Raw genomic sequence first — 20,096 nt, forward strand, 5'->3', positions numbered from 1 at the left:
GTCCTGGGCAATATTTACAGAATTACGAATAGTGATCACCCCAATTACCACTTGGTGGTAATCAATAGTGATCACCCCAATTACCACTTGCAGTTTCTCTCCTTCCTTGTTCTAACCCTAAACATAAACCAAACCCATTGCTGTCAAATAGATTCTGGCTCATAGAGACCCTGGATAATGATTTTTATCTCCTGATTACAATCCTTTCGAAGTCTAGGTAACTTGACTTCTAACCTTGACAATTAAGTCAAGGTAACATGATTCTAGTCCTTTTAGACACAAGAATAAAGAATAGTAAAATATTGTTTACCAGATAGCTATTTAGACTTTTTATTCTCCAGCAAAAAAAGTATTTTAACCTGACTTCTTCAGCATAGAGAGAAAAGCTAAAACATATGTGTCAAAATAACTTGTATTCAAATCCTCCACCTACTAGACATGTGGACTTGCAAAAACTATTTAAATATATATTCTTAAATTCCTTATTTTTTAAATGGGAATTATACCACCTAACTAAACATATGGTTGTGAGAGTAAAATAATATATATAAAATACTTAGTACACTTGTTGGCCCATACTATTTTCCTAGTAAATGGCATCTAACCAGTTGCCTTTGAGTAGATCCTGACTCACGGCAACCCCATGTGCGTCAGAGTAGAACTGTGCTCCCCAGGATTTTCAATGGCTGACTTTTCATAGTAGATCACCAGGCCTCTGGGTGGACTCAAATCTCCTTTTTTCAGCACCCATTTGTACCACCCAGGGACTCCCAAATGGCATGTACTGTCAAGCAAAGGCTCTTCTTTTTCTCCAGCAATTTCTCTTCTTTTTTTATTGTAACAAAGAGGAAGGAAATCAAGTAGAGAAGTTAATGTCTGCTTTTATTAAATATCCCAAGATGTTCTTTTCCAATCAGTGTTTCCTGGACATCAGCTTCTACATCACTCCAGTTCTTGCTCCAATCAGAGTGAGCTGCTAAATGTTTAATGATTAATTTGCATCAGAGAGTTACCTGGCAACCATCACTAATATAAAATTAGATCTGAGTATAAATGTCTACAATCTGCTGAAAGGATTCAAAGTTAGATGAATACTAGTCAATGTCAGAATTTTAACTATTAAAAACACACAGATGTTAAGAGCTTAAATCAGGAGTATACAATATTTTTTAGAGCCCGGTATTCAGAATTTTGCAAGTAAGATTTTTCAAAAATAGGCTGAATAGCCTATCTGTATTATTATTTTTTTTTATTATATAGAATATGTTATTAAAATAATAATAGGAAATTTTTATCAAGGACTAATTGTGGGCTAGAAACTATTTTAATTTTGTTACATATATTCCTTATTTGAATAGTCAAAAGAACTTTGAGGTAAGTGCTTGCATCCAAGAAATAAATCATTTTTCAAAATCATTACACTTATGTGTATATTTCTAATATACCATGAGACTCTTCACTTCTAGTACCCACCAAAGAAGAAGAGGAAAAAAAAAAAGTCCTGGCTTTACACAAGTTAGGTATAAAATTGTCAACATAAACATTATACACCGGTCTCTATCAGCTGTAGATCTTCACCACTTTTAGAACCAATGATAAACGGAATTTTCAGTGACCAGCTCCTACCAGTATTCAAGTTACTGCCTAACGTAAAGTATTTCCACATTTAGGAAATATCATCTGATACCTCCAAGGAACAGCAGCAGGCAAGACTTAATCCACTAACATAACCCATCACAGACTTTTGAATCGTGTATTAAGAATCAGTGCTAAAAGTTCTCTCTTAAAAATCACAAAAGCAGGCCAATACTGATAAATGACTGAGGGTTGCCAAGTCCTAAAGACATATGTTTCTCACTTTACACTTGTCACTCATTCTTAAAAAGAGTAACACATGCCATCTGTTGCAGGCTAGTCATTCATAATTTATAAGGTCTGAACTTAGTATTTGAACCCATTTAATATAAGCATTATCGAGTGCTTGATAAAGTGGTATGAGGAATTTTTGGATATTCTTGATAACATCCCCAGTAATACTCCTTTGCTAGGCAGGCCATTTTTCTTGAAGTGAAGCTTGATAAGTCTGGGTGAATAGTTCTTAGTAAATGAAAAATCAGGGAAGGCCAAAATACTGTCATAAAAACAGTTTCCATTAGACTCTAATACACACAAGTAGTCTGCTGCTAGTTCTGTTAGCACTTGAACAATTCGAATGAATCTAGGAAAAAAAAAAAAAAGTACAGCCTAGGCATGCATAAATAAATGTATTTCATCTCCAGCAAAATTTGAATATGATCTCTCCTTTGAGTCTTGTTATCTTGATAAACTTATCATCAAATTATCATCAAATTAGTTCTCTAAGAAGTAAAGGGGATGGGGGAGAGAGTAAGTGACGGAGGCCCTGGTGAAGGAAAACCAAATGTTCTGCTTTTTTGGAGAGATTCACTTTTCTCTTTCCTTCATACTCATGTGTGTTTGTGTTTGCATGTGCACGTGAGCATGTAACTGCGGGCAATTTTTGGTCAATGAACATCTATGAAATCTCAACGTTACTGAGCACTGAACTCATTTCAAGTTCCTAAGAAGCTGAGACTGAGAGATTTGCCACATAAGTTTGGCTGCATAGTCAAAGGCTCCCCCCAAAAAAACTGGTTAGTATTTATTACCGAAGATTTAGTGTGTAGTGAACAAAAAAATAAAATAAAGATGAGAAAGTCCATGAAGCTTGAGACCCAGATGTATGCACAAAAAGATTATATAAAACTTGTGTTTTATATATATATATATATATATATATATGTATATACACACACACATATCTTGATATGCCATCATTGTCTTAATCATAAGCCATACTGAAAGCAAAGACCAAATAACCAAGCAGTCACATTAGGACCATATTGAATTCTGAAAATTCTCCAGAAGAATTTGAATTAAAATGAGAAACTGAGTAGAACATCAAATTTCAACTAAACAGGATATATTTAAATCTTTTACATTTTTGAGTAAGCCTGAAACATTTCTCTCATCTTTAGGTTACAGAAAAGGTATTCTTGAAACTTAAAGAAACAAAGTGGAATGATGAAAAGAGAACTCAGCCAGCAACTAAGAGTCAATGAATCTTAACTATATATTCATTGACTATTTCACTTATTCAAATTCTCAGGTTCTTCACCTATAAACAACTAAAAGGTTGTATTGCTTCTTAATTAAATTCCAGTGTTATTAGAGACAGTTATGTCAAGAGTCATATAAAAAGGGATAAGTCAATATTTGTTGAATGAAATAAACAAACACAGCCCAGCTCTACCTGAATTTGAGATATTGGTACCTATGGGATTGTTATTCTTAGTTGCTGTCTAGCGGATTCCAACTCATGGCTACCCCATGTGTACATAGGGTGTTCAAGGCTGTGAACTCTGGAAAGCAAATTGCCAGGCCTGTCTTCCAAGGGGAACCCCTGGTGGAGTAGTGGGTAGGTGCTGCAGCTGCTAACCAAGAGGCTGGCAGTTTGAATCCGCCAGGCGCTTCTTGTAAACTCTATGGGGCAGTTCTACTGTCCTATAGGGTGGCTAAGAGTCGGAATTGACTCGACAGCAGTGGGTTTGGTTTTTTGGTTTGGTCTTCCAAGGTGCCTCAGGGTGGGTTAGAAATGCCAACTTTTCACCTAGTAGGCAAGCTCTTAAGGGAAAGCTTATTATCTATGGGGAGAATGGGGCAGAAGGTAAATAAACAAGCACCAAAAGTTAACACCCTTGAGGAAAGCACGGAAATAAAAGACATAATGCCCAAATGTCATAGCAAGTTTGGGTGAGATTTATGGAATTGCCGGTTCTGGTAGGTCAAGTCCAAAGAAGACAGACAGCAGGAAGTTTAAGTGGAAAAAGAAGCCACAGAAACTCACTGTGCTGATTGTAAATTCAAAAAACTTGCCTGACAGGTCTTAGTCATCAATGTGGGATTAAAAAGAAAGTAACCCATGAGAAAGAACTGATTAAGAGTTCAATAGTATGGCAGATGCCCTTGTAACTAGCCCCAAATTGTGAGCTGATTAAGATAAAAAAAAAAAAAAATTAAGGCAAAAGTCTTGTTTGTAAAATTAGACCACTAGTAAAGGGAACTAGAGTATAACTCAAGGATCCCTCAGGCTCCCCAAATCCTGGGGTTAGTTAGCAGCATTGCATAATTCCAAATCCCAGTGTACCATGACACTAAATATCAGAAGACTCAAAGTGAGTGGAATGCAATAGGCATACTAGTTTGAATGGCTATGATATACTGCACTTTTCTAATATGACAGTAACTGTCCAAAGTTTTTTACACATATTTCATTTTAATTTTCACAGAAACTCTGTGAATTGATAATCATACTTATTTTATATGTAAGAAGATTCATTCACAAAGTAGTAAAATAACTTCAGTAGACACAGCCAGTAAGTGGTAAATCCAGTTAGAAAATTCTGTTTTATTTAATTCTAAGGCTCTCATACTTAACACGATGTTACATTCACTCGTGCTTGAGAGAACTTGGTAGAGCAAAGAGGGGTAAAGGGAAACACAGTATGTCCTGTCAAAGATTCTAAGTTACATTTTAAAATATTTCCTTACCACAGAGACATATTTAAACAACAAAATAGGATAAAACAAAAAATCTGCATTTTTCTCTAATTGAAGCAGAAATGTGATGAGCATAGAGAGAAGAGAATATATTCATACATAGTATATTAGTAAGAATTAAATGGTATTGAGTTCCCTTCCCAGACTTTGATTCTATCCTCCTATGATTACTTGCAGGCTAATAGAGTGGTGAGATAATGGGTTCAGAAGCTGGAAACCAGTCATATTCATATTATTTTGGGCATTTGGATATTATACAATGTTATCAAGATAACTAGGTTTTCATTAAATGTTGGTAAAACTGAATCGTGTCCACAAAACAGATTTAGAATTCCATAAATATGGATTTAATTCAAGTATTGCATGTCAGTTACTGTGACAAATTCCTGTTTAATAAGAAAATTTAAATGGAAACTCATTAAGTTTATTCATCCCCTTTATCTAGCTTATAGACTCCAAGACTCCAAACCAACATCTTATTTACCTATTTTTTTTTCTTCTTTATGTACATGATAAGTGTAATACAGTGAAACTGATATGGCACAATGGTTAAGTGCTCAGCTGCTAACCAAAAGGTCAGTGGTTCTAATCCACCAACTGCTCTGCCTGAAAAAGATATGGCCGTCTGCACCCGTAAAGATTTACAGCCTTGGAAACCCTATGCGGCACTTCTACTCTGTCCTATTGGGGTGCTATGAGGTTAAGTCGGCTCTACAGCAGTGGGTTTAGGTTTTTGGGTAATTTGACTTGGGTATTCCCTGGGTGGCACAAACATTTAAGTCCTCAGCTACTAACCAAAAAGTTGGGAGTTCAAATTCACCCAGAGGCACCTTAGAAGAAAGGCCCGGTGATCTACTTCCAAGGAGTCAGCCACTGAAGACCTTATGGAGCATAGTTCTACTCTGACACACATGTGATTGCCATGAGTTGGAGTTGATTCAACTGCAACTGGTTTTTCTTTTTGTTTGGTTAACTTGACCTGGTTTTGTCTTGAGCTTGATATACTTACTCATAAAGACAATGAAAATGAATGTCATCTACAATGATATAATGTACATCCAACATCCAGCCAGTCCATGATAGTGAGGATTTATATGTTTACATTTAAAAAGCATATCATAAATATATAATTTTTAGAAAGCAAAACCTATGTCTTTATCAGTCCATGCCCTAAGTAAGCACAATGCATTTTTCTCTACTTAGTCATTTTTGAAAAAAAAAGTTGTAATATTATAATAGGTTTTATTAGTTTCCTATTGCTACTCTAAGACATTACCACAAACTTAGTGGCTTATGTCAGAAGTCCGAGATGTGTCTTAATGGCTAAAATGAAGAGGTTTGCAGAGTTGGGTTCCTTCTGGAGGCTCAAAGGGAAAATCAGTCTCCTTGCCCTTCTAAACTTCTTGTATCCCTTGGCTTCCTTCATCTTCAAAGTGCATCACTCCAACCTCCACTTCTATTGTCACATCTCCTCTCTCTAATATTTACCTTTTTGAAACATTCTTTCAAGGCATCTTGTATAGCTTGGGTCCAATCAGATAATCCAGGACAATCTCACCATCTAAATATCTTTAACTAAACTATATCTAAAAGTTCCTTTTGTCACATAAGGGAACATATTCACAGGTTCTGGGGATCATGGAAACAGACTTCTTTGTTGGGCCATTATTGAGTTGGTTACATAGGTATTTGTTTAAGAGTTTGGAATATTCCGGGAAGGTTTGATATTGTTTTAAGCAATTAAAACTTACGGCATTCATACAAATCGGGATCTCTTACCAGGGGAGAAATTCCACAAAAATATGAAGCAAAACATTAAAATTCACATGTATATAGTTCCCTTTACTAACTATTCATTTGAACGAGGTATTACGACGTTAAACTTTAAATCTTCGTATGCAGTACTTTCTAAACCCCTTGATGAACTTTTTCTAGTTTCCTAAGATTAGTGATTAGAATAGAAGAAAAAACAATGCTCACTCACAGTGTTTTAAGTTATTTTATATTGATTTGGGAATATATGTTATCTGAACTTTTTTTTTGAACAAAATAAACAAGAGGTATCACACAACATGATGGCTGCTATAAGATCTTTTTAGTCTTAAACACTTTGGGGAAAACCTCACCTTCACATGTTTTCACTTCTTCTCTTCCCATATGTGGTGTATTTCAAAAACAAAATGTAATATTCCATATCTTTTTTAATCTCACATGTATGTGTTATTCAATTTTAAGCACCTAATAAAAATTTCTTTGAAATAATTAGCTTTAAAGCATAAGTGCTATAATTTTACTATTTCATATAAAGCATGATATGAGCATGGTAAAACTAACTCCTCGAACTTTATTTATGTCCATAATAAAATTTTATCTCCTAAACCAAATATTTTCCTAAATCTGTCAATCCAATTAATTTTTTAATACTCTCAGTTTATCTTGTTTCTTTACTAATTAGCATCTAAGCCTTCATTTAAATATTATTAATACACTATAGAAAAAAAAAAAAAAGACTGGTTGCCATTGAGTCGATTCTGACTCACAGCAACCCTATAGGACCGAGTAGAACTGCCCCATAGAGTTTCCAAGGAGCACCTGGTGGATTCAAACTGCTGACTTTTTGGTTAGCAGCCTTAACACTTTACCACTACACCACCAGGGTTTCCTATTAATGCACTATAAAAAAAAGATATGTAAAATTCCTACCTATATGTTGATGTCATCTGATGCGTTTGGTAGACGTCATGTAAGTTTCCTCATATGGTAACTAGTACAAGGCAGTATTTTCTACAATATATTTTTTAAAAGGAAAATATAATTTATTCAATTCTATTCTACAAATACATTTTCATACTTAATAGATTCTAGATTCTTGAAAGAAATTGACGCTGCATTTTCAGTGGTAGCCAATAGTACTAATTGCTGGTTAGTATCTTTCCAAGTCACTCTCCCTCACCTTAACTGTGCTGCACCACACTGGCCTTCTAACAGTTATTAGAATTAGCCAACCTTCCCCTACTTCAGAATATCTTTGGAGCTGCTCTTCTCTCTGCTTTAAACTTCCTCCCCACATTCTTTCCCTGATGTTATCATCTTACTCTTTAGGTATCAAATATCCCCTCTTCAGGATAGTCTTTCATCATGCCTTATGTTAACCAGCCTCTCCATTGCTCTCTATCATAGAATCTTCTTTATTTTCTGCCTGTATTTTACCACTATCTTTAGTTATTATAAGCATCGGTTCATGTGTTTATTGTTTGTCTTATGTATGAGGCTGCCAGCACCAAAGGGCCGAAATCTGTTTTTCTCTTGCACTGACCCATAATAGGCACTGATAAGCTTTTGTTGATAGAATTATTATTGGTACAGGAACTTATTATTACCTTCTGAAAATAAAATATATATATAAACACATGCATGTACAATCGATTTAGAGTGATTTTACATTTATTAGCATCGATTAGAACCAAACTCCAGAGCAAGACTTATAAATTTAAATATCTTCAAAAGCCAGGAAGACGTATTTTAAATCACTGAAGTGAACAAGGTACAATACAGTGAATGCTACAAAATATAGCAAATTTAAAAGCACAGAGCCATCTAAAGGAGGCAGCACCTACTCTGCTCCAGTCTACTGTTGCCTGAGGGAATCCAGGTCCCATGTTGCTCCAGACTTTATGTTAAATCTCCTGATTTCTAGGTGTTTGGGAGGCCTAAGGGTCCCTCTGCAGGTTGAGTCTGGCCCACCACCACTAAATTCCAGTCTTTGAGAGAATTGTTACTCCCTGATCTCATTGTCAGCCCTGTTTTCTATCCAAGGAAACCACACCCTATTACTGAATTTTATTTTGATCATTTAGATTCTCTATTATCGGGATTTGGAAACCCTGGCGGCGTAGTGGTTAAGTGCTACGGCTGCTAACCAAAGAGTCAGCAGTTCGAATCCGCCTATGTAGATTACTAGATCTTATTTTTCTGGAGGCCTGGTGTTTCACCTTTTTTCCCTCTGATTTTGAAACTACTGCTTCATGTCTTTCTAATGAACAACCTTCTTGTATTTTACTTAAATTAGCCAAAATTGGTTTTTGCAGACAAACATTTATTATTCATATTCTCAATTAATCACATTCTGAAATGGTTTTTTGCCTTCTCTGTGCCAAACACCCTGTTGAGTCCCAGGTTCCAGAAAAATCACAGCAAGCAGGAAAGTCAGTGATTTCTCCTGCCTAACTAAACGCTGATCTCCTGTCATTCTCACATTTTGCATTATATGCAAACACACTCACCACACTGTTTCTTACTTTACATTGTCTCTTCCACTAAAAATGCTTGTTCTTCTCCTTCTAGCTAAAGTGTATTCATTCTTTAAGACTCAGCTCAAGGGTCATCTCTACAAAACCTTCCCTGAAGACACCCACTCCCCACCCTATACACCCATCTACCACTTTGGGATGGGCATACTTTCAATACTGATATAAACTGTTTAATTCCTTTCCTGAACTAACATTATAATTTTGGGGGATCTTCAGCCTTAGTTCATTGACCTCCTTCAGGGGAAAATCTGTACCTTTCGTTTCTACCCCCAGTGTTTAGCACAGTGCTTGATACGTGATAAGTGCTTAATAAATATTGAGCGATAAAAAAAAAAACCCATTGCCATCGAGTGATAGAAGGAGATAAAATAGGGAGATCTTGAAAGCAAATGATATAATCTAGTTGAGAATATCTCCCATGCACATAGGAAGCAGCAAGACTAAAATATGACAGAGTTTAGGACTAGAACCTCTAACAAAGTATTGACCATGTATGCTTCCTGTTTTTGAAACAGATGACAGCAATTTTTATGAAGATACAACTTTTTTCCATATAAGCAACATTTTAATTATTACTTGATCATTGATTGATTTCCAAAAGATTTATGGATTAAATGTTAGGTGTAACAATACGGTGAAGGAAAAAGAAATTGAGAAAATGGTGGGGGAAGGAAAAGGGAAGGAAATAAAAATTTTGTTGTTCTTGTTGTTATAAGAATCTTTTTGAAAAAAAGTAGATAACTGACACTCTTCTTATCGAGGGAGTAATATATAAACAAGGAAACATATCTGGTATACTATACGGGGCATACAGAATAGTATGAAAATAAAACGGTTGCAGGTATAGCATTCTTGAGGAATGCAATCTCAATCCTCAAGCAATTTGGAGAAAGTAAAATTTATATAGCTTCTATTTTTACAGTAGATGCTTCTGCATTAATATGGTCGTTTGTAGACAAGAGTATCTTGTGCTTATCGTTGAAGCAATGAACATAATATTTTTGGTGGAACCATTTTGACTAAATTACCTTTATTCTTTCAATTATTTAATGCAGATTTGTTGAGTGCCTCCTGTATGTTGGAAAATTAAAGGGGTACTGAGGCACTGGGCAATCAAAAGGTATCTTGGCATTTCTGTGACTTCTTTTAAAAGTATGGGTGAATTTTAGCACAGGGAGTTTAAAAACACGTAATTATGTAATTATAAAACATAGGATCCAAAGTATGTGTATATTAAAATATGCACTAATTTTAACATTAATTGCAAAACCGTAATTATTTATAATTAGATTTTTAATTTTTTTTTTTTTTTTGGTCTGTCTTAGATGCTGAAAGAATGCACAGTATTTTTAATGGAAAAAAAAAAAAAACTACCAGATAATTTTAATTAATTATAAACACTAACTTCCAATAATACCCACTTTTCATGTCTTCTTACAAAGATAATCACCCACAGAAGTATTCAGATGGCTAATGTGAATACTGAAAGTCTGTAGATGCTATCAAGAACTAAGATTGGTTTAGTCAACACTCATTTCTAAGAGCTCCCCAAATTACACACTTCACCCTTTCATTTCCTAAGAAAATCCACTAAAAGAGACTATTAGACTATGTAGTATGCACTTGTATTTCTGAGAGAAGGAAGCAAAGGACTAAAGACAAAAGCTGGACCGTGAGGGAAGACAAGCACTTTTTTTAGTGTAATGTGCGTGAAATTGTATGCCTTAAAAGAAAGACAATTTGTCAGCAGGTGACAAAGTAAAGATTCTTTGTTCAGAAATACTCTAAGTAGGCAGCTAGTTCTTTTATTGTTCTTCACCCTAATACAATTCATTCCTGTAACTTGGCTAAATAAAGAAGCTCGACTTGTAGATGTCACAATTTTAATCCCAAATCAGGTCAGAAGGAATGAGGGTGGAGGGAGGATAAGAATGAAGAATGGAGAACAAAAATGTGGCATTGGTAAATGGTGAGGTTTAACCTCTTGAATATCTGGGTCATCTCCTGGGGAGAAATAATTCACTAAGAAGGAAAATCAAACCTCAAAAGAAAATGCAAAGTCACACTGGAACTAAGTTGTGACAGGAACTGACAAAATATTGATTCATCTGTCCCAAATTTGGTCAGAAACTGGGTATCTGTGAATCAAAGAAGAAAAATAAGACCAGGAGTAAGATAAAACTTAGAAAAAAAAGATAACTTTAGTGATTCTGAAAAATTGAGTACAAGACACTCAAAATTAAGTCTGTCTCACTAAATGGTTTACAATGTCTAATTTTTCTTTTCTCTCATCAGTAATCTCTTAAAAAAAAAAAGTCAAATGACTTGTTTGACTCAGGGTAAGGTTTGTCTAAAATCGTAATTGTTCAGTTATGTACCTGGTGGAGCAGTGGGTAAGGGATCAGCTGCTAACCAAAAGGTCTGTAGTTCAAATCCACCAGCCACTCGTTGGAAACACTATGGGACATTTCTACTCTGTCGTATGGGGTCGCTATAAGTCAGAATTGACTCGACGGTAATAGGTTTGGTTTTTTGGCTTGGTAAAAGTTTGTACAAAAGAGCCCTGGTGGCACAGTGGTTAAGCGCCCTACTGCTAACTGAAAGGTCTGTGGTTCGAAACCTTCAGCCACTCCACAGGAGAAAGACATGGCAGTCTGCTTCTGTAAGGATTACAGCTTTGGACCCCTTGGGGGAGTTCTACTCTGCCCTATAAGACCTATAGGGTGGCTATAAGTTGGAATCGACTCAATGGCAATGGGTTTGGTTTGTTTTTATTTTTTTAATCCTGTACAATTATTATAACCTTTCCTTTTTTTTTTCGTTTTACTTCTCTCATATAATACAATGAATTTTATTAAACATTGTTCTATATCTCCAATATACTTCATTATTATTGAGATATTTTATACAAATTTTTGTTTTTTCTATATTTTTCCATGAAAAGATCAATATTGCCGTGGAAGCATGCACACACACACACATATACATGCACATATAAGCAAAGAAAACATGAATAATGGTATTTCTTCCACATGCCAATATTACAAAGAAAGCACTCATGGATACTAAATATATTACTAAATTAACCAAAGTTTGTAGTCTTAAATCCACAAAGGACATGGATATTACTGAACTGTCTAACAAACAGAACCAAACAATATTTTTTTGTTTATTAAGTTGTTCAGTAAGAAAATTCTAAAATATTAATATTGATTCCTAAATCTGATGTTTTGCATTCTCCTAATGCAATAGGAGTCTTTTATCAATCATCATAAAGATATCATTAAGTAGAAGGATTTTCTCTTAGAATACGGGTGATTGAAACAACTTCTTAAATTATTACTTAGATAAAAACTTCATGCTAAATAGTAGGTAGTATTTTTATAACACAAACTAGTTTATCACATCATGGAGTTATTTGGTGGAAAAAAAAAATTAGTTCAGCTGATTTGAGAGGAAAAAAACACAAACTCCTTATTTAAAAAAGTAGTTAAAGGACTAAAACAAGGGTTTAGGCCCTTGAATCACTTGCTTTTCCTACATGCCATTACTGTACTAATGAAAACGGTTAAGAAATAAATATTGAACAAGATTGAATAGCTCATGAAAATTAAAAGGAAAAATCTATGGGAGAACTATTAGCTGGGTATTTAAGAACAGGTATTTGAGACTCACATACTTGACTTCAGTACCGGCTCTACCATTCTCTAGGTATTCTACATTCTACATGGGACATTTACTTAACCCATTGAGCTTCAGTTTCCTCTTCAGCAAAGCGGTGATTCTCATTCCTAACAGGGAGGCTTTTGTGACAATTCAACTAAATAACGTATGCAAAGCCATATAGTACATGACAAGCAGTATACCCATTGCCGTTGAGTAGATTCTGACTCATAGCGACCGTATAAGACAGAGTAGAACTGCCCCGTAGGGTTTCCAAGGAGCTCCTGGTGGATTCAAACTGCCTTTCGGTTAGCAGACAAATGTTTAACCACTACACTGCCAGGGTTTCCCAGACAAGCAGAAGGTATCATAGATGATAGTTATTTTAAATAAGTGGTTCTTTCCAGAATTGGAAAATTCCATACATTTTGTTCTTAAGAGAAAAAGAACTTAATGTTGCTCTAAATCAGGTCTTACTGCAGATCAGAGAACGTCTACAAAATGAGATGTAGAAAATTCAATAGTCTACCTAAGCTAAAGAACTCAGGTTTTTACTTTTTTATTTTCTTTTATTTTTGGTAGCCAGACCATATTCTAAATACAACTTAATCAACTGCTGGTCCTGTTTCTACTAAACCAACATAATCTTCAAAGGAGTCATGATAGCTTTTTTTATGGTTTTATACTCTCTTTTGATGTTTTTCATTTTAATCATGTTAAATTTACTAAATGAATTCTCAGTTCTGCATTATGCTTTTAACTGAAACATAATGAAGAGAATTTACACAAACATGATCATGCTATATCAAATAAATTAAAATGGTATATAAAATGCCAAGTGGTGCACCTGAGTTTATACTTCTTATTTAACAAAACAATCAAATATAGATTTTAATGTAATATAGATGTGATCTTAAAGCAGTCTGTACATTTTCAGGGTTAGCAGAAACTTGTACATATATGACATTTAGAATCCAAATTGCCCATCTCTTAAAATATGTTAAGAGACAAAAGAAATCTATGGTGACCATAATCCTTTTATGCAAAAATCTATGAGTAAGTTCTTATTGGCACCGAAGTGACTTAAGTAGATGACATTTCAGAATGAGTTTGGCAGAGAATTCTGAGTAGCTATCCTCAAAGAAGTTCTGAAGAAATATAGAAAATTGAAGAGACAGCTGTGAAACTATTTTTAAACATTTTAATAACCTGACATTTTCACCTTAGCATTCCTGCTTTAAAAATAGGAAAATAAAAAAATTATAAATTTCTTAAAATTGTCTTTAAAATGAGGTACATCTTATTGTATAGGTTTATAAAAATGCCTTTGGAAATAGCTATCTACATATTTAACAAAGATCTTATTACACAGTCCAAGTAAATTTTTCAAAGTTCTAAAATAGACTACAAATTCTTTTCCTTTAAAATATCATTAGTGAATAGTGAATGGTCAGTAGGAGCTTTATATTTTCAAAGAAAGGTGCCTAGAGATAAGAATGTAAGAAGCAAAACCTCAATTGAGTTTGAATAAAACCTATACACTTAAGAGTTTTTCATAGCAAAAAATCAGCTTATAAAACTTCACTAAACTCCTTTCTAGTCATGCTACAAATGAAGTAAAAATAAAATTTTCTATTGGTTGTTTTCATTATTATTATTTTTTAATTTCAACATACTTCTTGCTGGCCAAACTGCTCTCTATTATTTAAGCATGCACACTTAAGAGCTCAAACGTAATGTGCTACTTCTTAAGTAAGCATGAATGAAGCAAACCAAGAATTTTTTCTTGGCACATTAAACCTGCTGATCTCCAGATATTTTGCTCCTTCTGAAACATCAGTGCAAGCTAGAACCTGGGATTTATTTATGATCCCAGGTGTTTTCTACCTCTTGGGCGAACTGAATATCTAATATGAAAACACAAGATTTCCTGAGCGATGTTCACTGAGAAATTCCATGAATAATTAACTAGTCTGATCAAAACTATTTTTTTTTGAGATTGTTATTCTACCTGTGGGCAGAAAAGTCACAAAATGTTCCATTTTAAGTTGCTTGATTCTTCTTTATTTCTGAAGAAAAAATATGCAGTTGGCATATAACCACATAAAGGATGTGAAGACAATTCTTGAGGCAGTAAAAGATATATTCCGTAGAGAGCTTTAGTTCATGTAATCCTTGTACTTTCCTACCAGTCATCTCTCTCTGGATGACTACACTTCTAATTCTCAAAATGTTGACAGCAAAGGAAGCTTAGGTATAACTGCTTCTATCAAATTCAAAATGTATAAATTTCTATGTCACTGAATATACAAGAAATAATATTATCTTTCACACCCTATTTGCTTAGATTTAGAGAGATGCAGTGTTGGCATATCACACTCTCAACTTTAAAAATTATGCTCTATTTATTGCACTAAAAAAAGTTTTATAATAGGTATGCATATACAGATATGTATAGTCAAACTAAATGCTGCAAGACCATGTAGGCAGTAACTAATTCTTCCAGTGAGGGTAAGAGTATTTTACCTGCAAATTAAAACTAACCTTTTTTTTTTTTTCAATTACTTTAGATGCTTATTTTTTGTTTGCATAGAGAATACTTTGTCAATGCATGCAAACCAAAGCTTAAGATCTTTTTTTATAAGAAAAGTATAGGCATATACATACTGTAAGGGACACATTCATACTGTACTTCGAGGTATTTATAAGTTCCTGGACATGGATCCGGAAAAACATCAGGACCTGCCACCACTGCACACTGGGTTCTGTTATTACATCTGAAGTCAAAAGAAAAGAAAAAAAGAAATAATAAGTTTATACAAAGTCAAATCATTATCAACATCAATAGTAATTTTATTCTAGTTCCTGTTATGCAGATTTAAATAATGTTTTGGTCGATTTAGGGCTTCAGACTTATTAAGGAATTTTTTTTTTTTTTTTTTATAGTATACTTTTTAAAAATAGACACAAAAAAATCAATCCATTCAGGGTACTCATATTAACTAATTTAATGCATGATTGAATTCATCACGATTTTAAATTAGAAATTAAATATTACTTAAGTAACACAGACTGATGCATAGGATATTGCAAATATGAATACAAGGAAGGATTATTTGATAGAAATAGCCCACTACCATTATTAAAAAAAAAAAAAAAAATTAAGGAATTATAACCACAGACTCTTATTAAGGCAGTTGTAAAATAAATACACTAATTATCATGACATGCACTTTAAAAGCAGTATAAAGTGGTGTTGAAAATTTACTATCCAGCTAATTCTAAAAGAAAATCACTAAAAATGTTAATATTAAGTTATTAAAATATATAATAATAAATTCATTTTATATAAATTAATACAATAATATTAATAATCCTATAAGTGGAGCCCTGGTGGTGCACTGGTTAAGAGCTTGGCTACTAAGCAAAATGTCAGCAGTTCGAATCCACCAGTCGCTCTTTGGAAACCCTGCGGGGCAGTTCTACTCTTTCCTATAGGGTCGCTATGAGTCGGTATTGAATTGACAGCAAAGAGTTTGGTTTGGTTTGAGTCCCATAAGCAGAACCACTTTTAATAATCTACATTTAAGTTCCTTATGTGCAACCAAATAATGACACTTATAAGATAATAATTATAAGATACTAACTAATAAGATACATTAATAAATGCTTTATGACAGATTACTGATCACAAATGTTAATATCTTGCTCTTTAAAATAATAACTTTAAATACCCCAAGAGAACAATAAAATAAATAACACCATTTAAATAGAAATATTAACTCAGTCATCTTTTATGGCAGTTGAACTAAGGAAGGCAGACTGGCTTAATCATGAGGAGACTACAAATAATGAAATTACTTAATTATTACTCTCAAAAAGATAAAGAAGTACAGAAGGGACATATTATTGTAAATTTTATGCAGAAACTTTCTAGATTAAGTAAGTTATCTATAATTAGGTATTTCTGAAGAAAAGTAATGCTTTTTTCTTACCCATAAATTGGCACTAAGTGTGTAGGATGAGATACTCTAGCTATCACATGTTTTTATGTCCTTGTTTGTTTGTTTCAGAAATGCACTATCTCTGGGCTGTAATTTTTCTGTCTCTTTTGTAGAGATGCTTCATTCTCTGATGTAACCTATACTTCTGAATCTTTGTTAGGATGCTGGCAGGATAAGAAGCATCTAGGGCAGAACTCAATTTGATTTAGAGTGGAAATGCATTGTGTTTACCAGAGGCTGTAGTTTATCAGGACTAATGAGGATTTTATTTAGTCTATAAATTAAAATTGATTCATTACTGAATGCCTTAAGCTAAAAAATATATTCTGTGATATCAGTGAAAGATTAATAAAAGGCAATATTCCATACTCATCATGCAATTTAGAGTAACAGTTAATCCCGACAGTCGACATATTCTAAAGTTCTCCAGTAGAGATTTAATGTCTGAGTATGACTGTCAGATAATTTTACATAATAACAATGATGTAAATATTGTTGTTCCCACACATACGCAGCAAATCAGGTTGCTTGACATTTTATTGTAGTTGAACTGTTTAAAAAAAATACCAGTAGTATCTATTATAAAGAAAATCCATTTGAAGATGTTTTGAGTTAAAAGACTTGTGTTTAACATTAAAGCAAAACATTTTTATATAATCCTCTAAAAATAACTCATAATTCTATCTCAGGATATTATACAATGGACAGCTATATAAACTTATAAAAAAAGTTATTTCTGCAATTGTCAAGTTAAAGAAAAATTAGCTATTATCAAGAAAGTTTTTAAGGCAGAAATAATGAAACCAGCTTACGCAATAAAATCTGATTAACCATACATATTCTGTAAATGGAAACCCTGGTGGCGTAGTGGTTAAGCGCTACAGCTGCTAACCAAAGGGTCGGCAGTTCAAATCCACCAGGCGCTCCTTGGAAACTCTACGGGGCAGTTCTACTCTGTCCTATAGGTCACTATGAGTTGGAATCGACTCGACGGCACTGGGTTTGTTTGTTTGTTTTTGGTTTATTCTGTAAACATAAATTCTGATTTCTATTCATCACATATAACAAGGTTCTTGATCTCTATTCATCATATTATAACTACTTATATATGTAACTCACACCTGGACCAATAAGAAACATCATGAAAAACGAAGAAAATATTGAAGTTGTCAAAGATTTCATTCTACTTGGACCCACAATCAACGTCTATGGAAGCAGCAGTCAAGAATTGAATTGATGTACTACGTTGGGCAAATTTGCTACAAAAGACCTCTTTAAACTGTTAAAAAGCAAAGATGTCACCTTTAGGACTCAGGTGGACCTAACCCAAGCCACGGTGTTTTCAATTCCCTCAAATGCATGTGAAAGCTGGACAGTGAATCAGGAAGACAGAAGAAGAATTGATGTCTTTTTGAATTATAGTGTTGGTGAAGAATATCAAATATACCATGGACTGTCAGAAGAATGAACAAATCTATCTTGAAAGAAGCACAGCTAGAATGATCCTTAGAAGCAAGAATGGTAGGACTTCATCTCACATACTTTGGACATGTTATCAGGAGGTAACAGCACCTGAAAATGAGCATCATCCTTAGTAAAGTAGAGGGTCAGTGAGAGAGTGGAAGATGTCAAAGAGATGGATTGACACAGTGGCTGCAATAATGAGCTCAAACATAGCAACAACTGTGAGAATGGTGCAACACTGGGCATTGTTTCATTCTGTTGTACATAGAGTCATTATGAGTATGAACTAACTTTACGACACCTAACAGTAACAATATTGCTAATACATCAATACTACCTAAAGCAATCAACAGATTCAACACTATCCCTTTCAAAATTACAACAGTCTTCGTTGTGGAAATGAAAAGGCTAATGTACAAATTTATATGGAATTGCGAGGGGCTCTGAATAGTCCAAGCTACCTTGAAAAAGAAGAACAATATAGAAGGGTTAGACTTCCCGGTCTCAAAACATACTAAAAAGTGACAGTAATCAAAACAGTCTGGTACTGAATAATGATAGGCACGGAGAACAATGCAATAGAATTCAGAGTCCAGATATAAAGCCATACATCTATGGCCAACTGATTTTTGACAAAGGTGCTAAATCTATCTAACCGGGAAATAATAGACTGTACAATACATGGTTCTAGGCTAACTGGATCTTCACATGCAAACAAACAAAAAAGTTAGATCCATACCTCACACTATATACAAAAACTAACTAAAAATGGATCAAAGACTTAAATGTAAGAACTAAAACAATAAACACGTGGAACAAAACATAGGAGTAATGTCTCCATACCTAGTTTTTGACAATGGATTCATGGGTATGACACTAAAAGCACAAGCAAACAATGACAAAATAAACAAATTAATTTCATCAAAATTTAAAATCTTTTGCTTTAAAAGACTTCATCAGCCAAGCGAAGAGAAAACCTGTAGGTTGGAAGAAAATATTTGTGAATCACATATTTGATAACGGCTTAATATACAGAGAATATAAATAACCCGTAATATTCAACAACAAAGCAAACATCTGTTAAAAAATTGACAAAGGGCTTCAATAGACATTTCACTGAAGAAGATACACAAATTGCCAACAGACAGATAAAAAGATGCTTGATGTCATTAGCTTTAAAAAAAAAAAAAAAAGTTGCCATTGAGATGATTATGACTCTCAGAAACCCTATAGAACAGAGTAGAACTGCCCCTATAGTGTTTCCAAGGAGCACCTGATGAACTGCCGACTTTTGGTTAGCAGCCATAACACTTAACCACTACGCCAACAGGGTTTCCATTAGCTCTTAGGGAAATGCAAATCAAAACCACATTGAGATATCAATTCACCTCCATTAGGATGGCTTGTTGTTAGAAAAATGGGAAATGGCAGTGTTGGTGAGGATGTGGAGAATTGGAATTCCCATCCTCTGGGGGTGGAATAGTAAAATGGTGCAGCTGGTCTGTAAAACAGCTGGCAGTATTTCAAAAGCTTAAGCAAAAAACTGTTTTATGACCAAGCATTCCACTCCTAAAACCAAAAACCAAACCCACTGCCGTCAAGTCGATTACCGACTCATAGCAACCCTATAAGACAGAGTAGAACTGCCCCATAGAGTTTCCAAGGAGCGCCTGGTGTATTCGAACTGCCGACCTTTTTGTTTAGCAGCCATAGCTCTTAACCACTATGCCACCAGGGTTTCCATTCCACTCCTAGGTATATACAAAGAAGTTGAATGCAAGCAGATACGTGTACACCAATGTTCATTGCAGCACTATTCAAAATTGTCAAAAGGCAGAAACAATCCAAGTGACCATCAACACATTACTGGACAAATGTGGTATACACATACAATGGAATATTTTTTCAGCCATAAAGTTAAAAGAAGTTCTAATACATACAATATGGATGAAACTTGGAAAAATTATGCTAAGTGAAATAAGTCAGTAGCAAAAGTACCAATATTTTTTAATCCCATTTATGTGAAATAGTCAGAATA

The 20,096-nt window shown here is 34.2% G+C and overlaps 1 protein-coding gene across 1 annotated transcript in view; it reads right to left on the minus strand.

The window, feature by feature from the left end:
- Positions 1-20,096, minus strand: part of ADGRL3 (adhesion G protein-coupled receptor L3) — a 561,722-nt gene that overhangs the window by 363,386 nt on the left and 178,240 nt on the right. The window contains exon 3 of the mRNA XM_064286313.1: positions 15,258-15,367. Within this exon, the coding sequence (XP_064142383.1) occupies positions 15,258-15,367 (110 nt within the window). The remainder of the gene's footprint in view (positions 1-15,257; positions 15,368-20,096) is intronic.

Source organism: Loxodonta africana, chromosome 5 (assembly GCF_030014295.1).
Source record: "Loxodonta africana isolate mLoxAfr1 chromosome 5, mLoxAfr1.hap2, whole genome shotgun sequence".
NCBI lineage: Eukaryota > Metazoa > Chordata > Mammalia > Proboscidea > Elephantidae > Loxodonta > Loxodonta africana.